The sequence below is a fragment of the Dromaius novaehollandiae genome, chromosome 20 (genome assembly GCF_036370855.1).
Source record: "Dromaius novaehollandiae isolate bDroNov1 chromosome 20, bDroNov1.hap1, whole genome shotgun sequence".
NCBI lineage: Eukaryota > Metazoa > Chordata > Aves > Casuariiformes > Dromaiidae > Dromaius > Dromaius novaehollandiae.
Window position 1 is genome coordinate 9,833,255 of NC_088117.1, and position 11,619 is coordinate 9,844,873.

Consider the following 11,619-nt stretch of genomic DNA (forward strand, 5'->3'; position numbering starts at 1 on the left):
CTATGTAGCATGTAATCACCTTTTCACTAAAATACTGTGTTCTAGAAGACAAAAAATTAATTCCTACGTAACACATAGTTTATAGCATTTTAACTTTTACTAGTCATATCAAAACAATGCAGTATTTTTGACTATGAGAAATCTTCAAAAAAAAAAAAAAAAGAAAAAAAAAAGACTGACCAGAAAGTATATAGTAGTAGTATTACATATAAATAATATACGCAATAATTCCATACAGACAGAGGCAAATGAGAAAATTTACGTTCGGAAAAACCTCTGATCTGCTTCTGGAATAATAATTTAAAAAAACGCTATAGTAAAGCTCCTTCTAGTGCTATCGTGAGCCTCATGAAGAGAAAAGGTATATGAAGTAAGGAAAAATATAAATAAAGACAATGACAGAAAAATACCTTCAGGAAAACAAGTACTTACTCAAGTAAATTTTTGATAATGCTTATTGATACATCTTCAACTGCAGACTTCCCCATTCTGCTTGGATTTAACAAAGGAAATTGAACAGGATCCATCCCCATCACCATCACATTGTTCTCATCTCTGAGAGACTCTGTTCTAATGGCAACTGCAATTGGGCCTTGTAATGCAATCTCTGTTGCAGAGGGGGAAATGTCCTCCTGGAATGGTCAGCAAATAAAAGCCTGTTGACTATAACACACAATTGGTGATAGTATTCCATGCAGTTACTGATTACTAAAGCAGATCTTCCAAACAGACACTATTTTGCTTCACAGGATGGAAGAATGACTTTTATAATGTTAGGAATAATGTTGTTACAGCTGTACAACTTAGACATTTAGAAGTAGTTATCTAGGAATTCAGAGTTTCGCTAAGAGTTAGGGATTCTCATAATAATCATAAGCAGTATTTAAGTATATACCTGTAAACCAATGATCCACTGTAGATTACAAAATAAAGACAGATATTCCAAGCATGGAAGGAAAAAAACCCCCTTGATACAAAATCTACCATTCTGTCAAACTCTTTAGGACTCGTCCTACCCCCCCCCCCTTTTTTTTTTTTTTTTTTTTTTTTTTTTAAGAAATGCCTGCAATATATACATGAGCCGTACTGTTCCTTGAAAACAAACTCTTGCAAAGGACTAAGCAACTCTTCGTGGTGCTGGACATCTTTAACAATCAGTAAGCTCAGTGGTGACTAATCTACTCAGTCCCTTAAAAGAGCTGACCTTATTTTACTAGGTCTTGGACAGCTTGCAATTGCTTGACATAATGTAGCATCTTTCTTCACTTGAAGATTCAAAATACAGATTCTGAAGAAACCTTAAAAATATATACATTAAAATTCACTCAAAATTAAATACAATATAGAGAATTTGGATATTATCTTACATTATCATAAAGGCTGGTTACATTTACTAGCAAGCAATCAAGATACTGGCTCCTCTTTTTCAGTTCTTTCAACACTACTTTGGAAAAATCATACAACTCTTCTGAAGTCAAAGCCTGAAAGATATGATAATATGGATGGTATTTACTACATCAGACAGATTTCAGACTTTTAAAATATGCTGACTGTTGCATCCAACATCATGTGAACCAGTTCTGTCACCATTTTGTTTACACATACATGGAAGCAGTAAGATTGACATACTGTCTAGAGAAACTGAGATTTTTGTTTTCTAAAACAATCACAAGTGTAAATATGCTTGTTCAAAGCTGGAAAGGAGGGAGTGACTCTGGCAACAACAATACTCACATTGCAGGGGATCTTCCTAAGCAAGAGTTCTGTGTTTTTTGGGCTTTTTTTTTGGTAAAGTACTTTGCTTATGAGGGAGGGTAAAATTGAGCATACAAGCCCTGACCTCTGCAGGTATGTTTCATGTCTGTTGGTATGCATCCCATATAGCATATGCTGTTTATTTTATCTGATGTGTTGTTAAGAATCTGCTTCAAAAATAACTGTTACTTATTTTAAATATAACATAGGAAGACTGCCTGCTAAATACAGGGGACTGGCAACTATTACACAACTTTTTGTTTAGTTACCAAAAAGCCTTATATAAAATCTGTGGCATTGTATTTTATATTCAATCAAACAAACAAACAAACGAGGTACTTTTCACTGTGGCCCCTTTTACTCTTTTAGGTGGAGATGGTAGAAAAATTGCTCTGTAATTATAACCCATCATGTCAGTTTGTCTGACCCAGTCTCTGGTGGGTGCTTCCAAAACTATACAAACATGCACAGTGAGTCAAATTAATACCAGGTGGTGCCATTTAGAACTTACTTCTTTATCTGCAGTAGGATGAGCACAAGCATCTATTTTCTGATGGAGCTTCTCCAGATAGGAGTTCAACGTCACTGCCTGCAAATTGGAATTTGCTACCTAAAGCAGAAACAGATACTGGTAAAATGAAAATCCATCCAAAGTCACTGAACGCTACAATATCTGTAGAAATATCAAATTGTTTCTGCAAAAGGGAGTAGGCATAGAGGTTTTGGATCATCAGGGAGGATATACTTATTTGCGCATGTGCATGATTAATGTACTCCAGGACCATGTTGTTCTAGCATAGTTGCAACAGTAGCAAGACTACAGTTTTAGGAGGATAATGACAGAAAACAGGAATGAACAGAAAAAGTCACTTAACATTTGTCCTCTCTGAATTCAGCCATAAATCTCTCCAATTAAATAGAGGAATCAGATAGAGGAATGATTAAAGTTTAATTGAACAAAGCTCTGGTGTTTCTGTTTGTACCTCTGACTTGATTTTTACTTGCAGATTCGTGAGAAATCGTTGGATTTTTTCCATAAAGACTCGATCCATAGAAAGATAACGGAATTTTGTTTCAGACTGGTTGATAAGTTCAGTAGCCTTTAAAAATGCCAGAGAGAAAAGAGACAGAAGTAATTAATTTTCACTCTTTTTTCAATTTAAATAATAGCACGCACCATCTCTTTGTATTTTTTCATCATGTATTTATCATACAGAATGAACTAGAACTGCCTTACAGCCCCAATCTGGGAGCAGGCTGATGGTAAGGCATGTTAAATGTGTCAATATAATACATAATTTGAAAGAATGAAGCTCTGCACACCTGTTCAAAGTAGTCTGATTCCATTTTCTCCATATCAACCATGATTAAACCTTCAAAAGAGTCAATATGTTCACATTCTTTCTGAAGATGCTTGCAGAAAAATTGTATCTCTTCGGGAGAAAAGTTACCTCCCTCTGAAAATAATCTGAAAACAACCAGCAAAGAAAAGCAGTTGGCTAGAAGTCTTCCTTTTCTCAAAGACTATTTTAGCTATTACATAGATATCAATATGAAACTGATGGAAACGGTATAATTGCAGCTTTGCAATTTAAGAACTTTTATTTATTATACTAACCAGCTGAATAACAAAATAAATTTTAATTTTACTGTTCTGTTTATGCAGTAAAGGCTCATACCCAGAAATAGGTAATTGTATTTATAAACATCCCTCCAGTGGAATCTCTATACCTGCAAGCTTTGAGAAAATCCACACTTGAATCTCGTAGTTTTCCCAAAGCTTCCTCCAAATAGTTCCGGTAGCTTCTCAGGGAAATCTGGATGACTTCCAGATGATTAAGCAGCTCGGAGTGCAGACTTTCAGTGAAAGAAACCAACCTAACAGCAAATATTAAAACACAGAAAATGTATAGATAGAAGAGCATTCGCTATGGTTCAAAGGCTGCTGGTGGTAAGGACATGAACAAAACCTGAGAACTCAGTGAAAGTGTTTTAGTATTCGGAAAAGTTTTAGTATTCGGAAAGCAACTCACTGAAGTGTGATTGTATTGATGAACACCCAGAAGACATTGGCAAGCAGCAGATGCTATTGAAAAATATCCTTCAAAACCATTTAGTCAATTGCTATTACTGTGCAAGTTCATGATATAGTTTTCATTGAAGAACAACTGCACAGATAAAGCAAACTTTGAAGGCAAATCAAGAACAAGAGAAATCTTAGCTATCAATCGCAGGAGTCTAACGATACAAATTCACAGCCAACAAGACCTGCGACGCACTCACTTCTCAGTCTTAGCAGCGCCAAGGAAGACAGATCCCATGTCGCGGATTCGTGAGCAGAAGTCTTTGCTGATGGTATTTTGCTGATCACGAAGTCTGAGAAATTCATTTTTTTCCTTGCTCAGAGCTTCCCTCACCCCTGCACAGTGGCACTCTAGACGCTCTTTGTGAAGCAACAGTTCCGCTGATAAGAAAACAACTCTTACAATGTGGCCATTATTTCCTGTTTACTGTGGACTATCACAATCACAAGCCAACCTATTATCAGAAGCAAGGGTGAAACAATGCCAAGCCAAATCTCAGAGGGGCTTAAAAATACAGTAAAGAACATGATTCTGTTTCTTTGACTTTTCTTACATCTTTGGCTTATATCAATTCAAGTTGCAAGCTTGCTCCCAAGCCCTTTTTTTTTTCCCACCTTATTTTTTGGTGACTGAGGACATCTCCATTACCTTTCCATTGTCCAGTCTTGTAACTAAAGTAAAGTTAAAAGGTTTTTTTTGTTTGTTTTTTTTTGTTTTTGTTTTTAATCAAAATGCACTTCCCTAAATTTTTGCTAAGGGGAACGGGGAAAGGAAAGATCGGGGAGGAAAGGGGAAAGGGAAAGAGAGAGAGAGGGGAGGGGAATGGGGAAAGGGAAAAGGGTTTTGGTCCTTCCTCTGGAATGATAGTTGGGCAAAACAAGAGTCAACCAACCAACCTCAAGAAAACTGCCAAGAAGGCACCTATCTTCTTTTTTGTAAAAAGTGAAATTGAAAGATTATTTTCCTGTCTTCCCAAACAGATTTTCTTCCACAGATTAAATGTTAAAGACCAACAAACCTGTCTTGAATCATTTTTCCTCCCCAAAAGAACTTGATACTTGTCATGCAAGGAAGAATTATTGTGGCCAATATATGGCTGCTCAGTGATATTTTATATGGCTACGTCCTTCTCTCCTATCCAGGAGCTAACCATCGGCACTTTGTCTCTCCCAACACTTGCTCATTCTTTTTCTGTAACACTATTAAAATTTTCTACCACGACAGACTACTATTAAATTAATTTCAAGGAGAATGAGCATTCACAAACGTTGACAATGGCAACAGAATCTTCTACATCTTTTACAATAAAGTCATTGATCAAAGTGTTGCTGGATATTTTCCAAATGTAACACAGCACAAACGAATATGAGCTATGGAAAAGAAACGTCTCTTAAAATATAACATACAAGTAACATATTATGCTAGGAGTTAGTAGAGACTCAACTGCTTCCTATTGTTCTCTGCTACTGAGTCAACTAACACTGAACCAGATTTTGGTCCATTCACGATCATCTCTAAATGAAGACATACAGTGCTCAGAATAAGAAAAGTAGGTACCAGCTCTAACATTGTAGATATTTGTCTTTATATGCTCCTGCCTTGACCGACAGAAGTGAAGATGCAAGTTAAGTTCTGAATTCAGCTCCTCTTTCTTGGCAGCCACAATGACAGAAGAATTGGATAAGGACTGTGTAAACCACTTCTCCAAGTGTTCAAAAAAGCAGAGGCGAATCCTATGATTGAAAAAGAAATTATTACAGTGAGGAACAGTAAGCACAGTGGAATATTATAACACAGACAAAACTTTAATTTTGCAGATATATAAACACAAAACTTTAAATAAATAAATCGGGCTTTAAGAATTTAACTGCTGACCACAGGAAGATAGATTTCATTACCATTTACACAATACTGGTGCTACTATTCTGGTCAACAGAAGCTATAAATAATGTTAGCATGACCAATTCGTATTTTCTTCCTTCTTTATGATATCTTGAGTCAGGCATCTTGTAATGTTTCTCTGAAGTTCTCTTCCTGTTCTGCAGTAGTGCAGGCTGAGAAAATACTACTGAGTGCCAGGCATTTTACCTTTATCACTCTGCAGGGAATTTGGGCAAATTTCTTTCTTTCCTGTACCTGGTTTTCTTTGTAAATAACGCTTATGTGTTAGGTACTTTGAGAGCCATGGGTGAAAACCAACATCAAAAATTTCTCTTATTTTTATTGATTTAAGAAAGGAATAATGTCAAAACATTTAGATATTTTTTGGATAGTTTTTGGATGCTTATTCGAATGTTTTTTCCCAACATCTGAAATCTACCCATTACCTAAAGGGAAAAAAAGAATATAAACTATTTTCTACTAACCACTTTTTAAGCTCTGCAAACACAGTTTCTTTTATAAGTACATGTTTCAGGTATGCAGGAAGCGATTCTTTTTTTTCATATTTAGTTAAATAATTCTCTGGGATGCTGGTCTTTCCTGCCTCTTCAACTCCAAAAACTGTGTAAGTGTTTCCACCAGAAGTGGAAAAGATCTCAATGGCAAATTCAGAGCTTTCCACCTTGCCACTCTTGATCATATCCTAGGAAACAATTGGAAATCATCATCTATTATCTTTAAAACTGCTATGCTTTAATAAGCATTAAATCAACAGTGTACAAGTTAATGTAAGAATCTTAAGGATATTAAGAATAACGTTCTGGTTCCCAATTTGAGGAACATACATATATAGAATATGTTTGCAAGTCTCAATTTTTTAAAAAGGTTTTTGTTACAGTAATAAAATTAATTTACCTAAGTACAGATGTGAAAAAGTAATACTTAGATGCAAACACAATTTAAATCACCCACCATGGGTTAAGAATACCACGATGAAAGAAAGAAGCATATTTCAGAAAATATTCTATGCAAAATGTTTTTACAAGGGTAAAAGCAGTGCGTAAGGAATGTCTGTGAATGTTTGATAGACTTCAGTTGTCCATAAACAGGATCTAAAGTTCTAATTGTCCAGGAAATAAATGAAACAGTAAAGACTGATGTTCGCTGGACGTACAAATTAAATCTGATTTACTTTAAAGAATTTAGACTTACCTCAGCCTGAGGTAGACTTGCCATTTCATCATGATCTTGTGCAAGACTTCCTTTACCTTCCAGTGTATTCTCTTCTTCACCTTCTTGTGGAAAGCTTACCCCCTGTCCTATATGGTCAGCTTCTTCACTTTCTTGAGGAATACTCTCCCCATCCTCTTGTTTCTCTGTTTCTTCAGTTTCTTGTGCAAAGATCTCCTCGTTCTCAGGTGTACATGTTTCTTCATTTTCCTGTTGAACGCTATCAGTCTTTTGCTCCTCCTCTTCATATTCTTGCACGAGACTCTCAGCTTGCTGCTCCACCACATTTTCAGCTTCTGAAACTTCAACTAATTCTTCCCAATTAAAACAAAGTTTTACTGGTCATAATCCAAAGAAATACAGATTAAAAGATAAGAAAGCAGAAAGACCTACTTGTGCCGTTGAGGTATTACCTTGCTCTTGAAAAGTGGTGTCTATCTTTCCTTGCAAGTTCTAACAGGGAAAAACAACAAAAAAAGAAACCCTACAATTTAAAAATAAGAATTTGCTTCCTTAGAATGATAAATTCACAACCCTTCTCAAATTTTATCTATTTCAATAAGGTAGTCAAGTCCTGAGTGGATTATTTATCTTCTAAATGAACTAATAACAAATGAACTAATAAATGAACTAACCATAACATTGAAATTGATTAACATAATTTTCTTGCTTTCACTTTTCTGTTTAAAAATGCAAGTGAATTTTCTGAAATGTACTTTGCAACAGCAACAAAGTGTAGAATCAAGAAAGGTTTTGTGTCCCCCCACCCTCTCCCACTTCTAGCAGAAGCAGTTCAATCCTGTGGCCAAAACAATGTTTCAGTTTATTTAATCTGAATTTCAACAAAAGTGTAGATTCCCAAGAGTGAAAAATTAATGCACCAGCAAGATTTTAAACCACAAGAACTTTGTTTTCTTTATACCTGTTTAAAGACTTCTTTTACATTAAAATATTGGCTGATGGATACACTATAAGAAATCAACTCCTGCAAAACAGCTTCTGGGTAAGCCATTACTTTATCCACTAGAACTTGGCTGAATGTCTCATACCTGTCAAATACAAGGTCACTATTTCAGAGACTCAATTATGTATAGAAACAAAATAACACATGACTATTATGCCTTTAAATCTGAATCTAACTTTTCTACTGATTTCATAAATCTTTTGGGCTGGAATCAATCATTGTGCTGTATCTGTTCAGCCTGAATACAATGGGATCCTGGCTTGTTAGTAGGAATTATTTCATTACAAATACACAAACATGCACAATAATAAGTTTTACAATAAAGGCTTTCAGATCTTTCATTCTGATAAGACACCATTCAAGACCTGTGCTTACCTAAGAAATATTAGAAACAAGGCATCAAACTAATGTCTTTCAGTTTAGTTCTGTGTCAGGCTCAGCTATGACTGAAGCTTTTCTGATTTAGTTCTGTTGTACTCAGAAATGAAAACTAATGGTTCAAGTTCAGTCTTGGTCCAAGAAAAAGCAACCTGTCTTCATTTAAGTTCACATCTGGTTTGTCTCCTATATTAAGGAAACTAAGGGGAACTCGCATATGTGTTCAAATGTTCAGAGAGATTACATTCCATCTCTGCAACCTCTCACTGTGTTCTCACTCACATAAAAGGTACTTGCTCACTTTTTTTAAAAATGGTCCTAATGAATAGGAAGAGTATTGAACCAACAGCTCTAAAAACAGTTATTTCATATTTAGCCATATACCAGATTACAGTGTGGCATGCGTACAGGTGTGTGTACTGCTCTTCTAATATGCCTCAGATCTGATCGAGAGAGAAGACCACTTGCACACAAAAATATAACTATTTCTTATCTGGCTATTAAATCCTCAAACCTTCTGTTAAGGTCTTCACCAAGGAGAACTGTATGTGCCAATTTGGATGTGATTTTCTTTTTTTTTTTTTTTTTAAAGACGCTAATTCTTGATCATGAGAAATAGAACAGAAAGATTACCAAAATGTATACTTAGGCTATCTGAAAGTTATTAATAACTTCTAGTCCCTGCCACCCTGAAACAGATCAAATTTGCAAACCCAGAACAGAGCTGATGGCAGAGATCAACTTTCTGACCTCCACAGTATTATTCAAGAATCTGAACTACTACTTTTATCTTCTGAATAAACAGCTAATCTATGACATTGACATGGATGACATTGTATACTACATAATAATACTAATTCATTTTTTTAAAATTATATCATTATTTGTTGGGTTTTCTTACTCCTACTTCCAAAATGTAGGTGTTGACTTGGCTAAATAAGGAAAATATTTTATTTTTAATTCTTACATGAAGTAACCATGTTTTTTCACACCTTCATGCTGCAGCAGAAAAACAACTTAAATAGTAGTACTAACTTTTGAATATATTTTACTTGGCAAGTTTGCACTACAGTGTTCATACCGAGCTCTAATATCATCCAAAGAAGAAACAGCTTTCTCCAAATATTTCTTCAGCTTTTCTTCAGAGCTTGCTGTTCTCATTTTATCCAAAACTATATCCAGATTAGCTTCCATCGTCTAAGACCATGTAAGGGGGAAAAAAAAAGATTTGGTAGTTACTGAAATGCTTTAAAACTATCTAGGATTCAAATTAATTTTATATAAAAAGCTACTTTATGAACAGCATACAGAACTATATTTAACAGGGCTATTTTCAAGGCAGTTAATGCATATTGTGTGTTAAATGCACTTACTCTGAAGATAATACTTGTTGCTGATCACAAAAAGTGAAGCCTAGCTAAGCAAAAGAACATTCAGGCAAAAAGTCTGACTTTAGTGAATGAGTAGCACAGGTTGTAAGCAGCCCAGTTTTATGCATAGAATAGCTACTGAGGAATCTCACAGTGAAAAAACTCTTAACAGCTAAATACACCTCTGTCTTCATTTCCACATGGGTGCTTAGCCTGGTAACTTTGGCGTCAAGTAGTACTCATTTTGAAGGTATTACAAGAGCAGCTGGCCACCAACATGATTCCTCTGCCAAAGGGTATGGATAGGAATACCTTCAAACATTGGATTCCTCAAAAGGCTAGATTCATTTTACACCAAGAGGGGAAGCTACCTTACCAAAAGTGGTTAGTATAAAGATTTTTCACAGATAATCAACATAACCTTCAACATTGCCTCCCCAAGTCGCATGATACACATGACATGAGAACTTGACATATGAACAAGACTCTATACCTGCATGAGATCTTATGAGCAAGTTGTAACTCCTTAATACAGAAAACAATCTTTATGACCATTCCCGTATCAAGAATAAGATACAGATGATCATTAAATGTGAATCAAGTATTTTATCTAAGAAAATGTACCTGGCAGAATGAAACTATCTTGTAATAAATTCAGTATAAGCGTTAGTGATTACCATTTAATTTTTACCTGCTACAAAGCAGGTATTTTGAATTCCAAAGGCCTCTCTGCCCATGAAGTCCTTTCTTTACATCATACCATATTCATCATACCATGTTTTTACCTGTATTAAGTTATCCTGTTTCCATCTGCATTCATCTAATTTCTTCTTAAGTTCATCTTCTTGGTAGGAGAGTTCGAGTTGATGGACATCCCAGAGGACAATGGCCTCCTGAAAATAACTGTACAAGTCTCTACAATTCCGTTCATTCTGCTTAGCCAGCTCCTCCAGATCTCTCTAACGCAAAACAGTTAAATGAACCAGTTACTATTAAAATATTTGCTTGAAGATGAAATGAATGATTAAGGGGCTATCTGACATAATAAAAGACTGCCTGAAGGTAGACCACCGATATTCAACATAGTCTCTTTTATCTGAACAGAAATAAAAATAGTTCAACTAAACTGGATAAGAATTTTTTTCCTAAAAGCTGAGGTATCAAACTTTCTGCTTATTCTTCTGCTACTGTAAAGCACAGAATCACCAAAATCTCCATAAGCCCTGAAATATCTGGTATCTAGCATTTTAAGAACAACTGTCTTTTTTTTTTTTAATATATAGAATCATAAAAGATAGGATTGACAGAAATTTGGGAGATATTTAAATCTATCCCTCTGTCTCCAGGAAGGATGAGCTATGCTAAGTCATCCTTGACAACCTACTATAAACATAAAACCAACAATTGTGAACTCTTCTCGAGCCACACCACTTTTTTTTTTTTTTTTAACTGATGGAGTAGATATTCCATCACCCTATGGATCTCTTCCTAACATGACATCAATAGCCTAAGATGAATATGACATATCATGCAGTAGTGCATGAAGAACAGTACTCCCAGAGTAACAAGAACAGATGTAATAACCATACATCCATATGATCCAGTTCTTCTTCAAACTGACTTTGTAGTTTCTCAGTCAACTGAAGTAAGTCAGAATTCACAATTTCTTCAGCCTCCTTTTTTGTGCAAACTTTCAGATTCAACAGTTTATTCTGAAAAAAAAAGAATGGTAAGTTATTGACATGTATATAATATAAGCCATCATGTGGCTTTTAGAGAGTGTGGTTAAACTCAGTATTTCTTCTTTATTTTAAGTTGGATGTAGACTGTGCATGTGTAAGCTGGGGAGTTGCTATATTAATCTTACGGTAGCAAGCTGAAGCTCTGATGTTTTACTTCACTAACAATCAACACCAGACTGAAGAAATGAATGTGTGCTGAAATTGTTTGCTCCTCC

The 11,619-nt window shown here is 35.2% G+C and overlaps 1 protein-coding gene across 2 annotated transcripts in view; it reads right to left on the bottom strand.

The window, feature by feature from the left end:
- Positions 1-11,619, bottom strand: part of CCDC180 (coiled-coil domain containing 180) — a 28,742-nt gene that overhangs the window by 10,159 nt on the left and 6,964 nt on the right. For both annotated transcript variants that reach the window (XM_064523813.1, XM_064523812.1), the window contains exons 12-26: positions 11,252-11,374; positions 10,448-10,621; positions 9,374-9,489; positions 7,873-7,999; positions 7,364-7,403; positions 6,933-7,264; positions 6,206-6,423; positions 5,397-5,572; positions 4,039-4,219; positions 3,487-3,633; positions 3,079-3,223; positions 2,739-2,855; positions 2,267-2,365; positions 1,368-1,481; positions 433-632 (exon numbers count right to left, since the gene is read on the bottom strand). In XM_064523813.1, the coding sequence (XP_064379883.1) occupies positions 433-632; positions 1,368-1,481; positions 2,267-2,365; positions 2,739-2,855; positions 3,079-3,223; positions 3,487-3,633; positions 4,039-4,219; positions 5,397-5,572; positions 6,206-6,423; positions 6,933-7,264; positions 7,364-7,403; positions 7,873-7,999; positions 9,374-9,489; positions 10,448-10,621; positions 11,252-11,374 (2,309 nt within the window). The remainder of the gene's footprint in view (positions 1-432; positions 633-1,367; positions 1,482-2,266; positions 2,366-2,738; positions 2,856-3,078; positions 3,224-3,486; positions 3,634-4,038; positions 4,220-5,396; positions 5,573-6,205; positions 6,424-6,932; positions 7,265-7,363; positions 7,404-7,872; positions 8,000-9,373; positions 9,490-10,447; positions 10,622-11,251; positions 11,375-11,619) is intronic.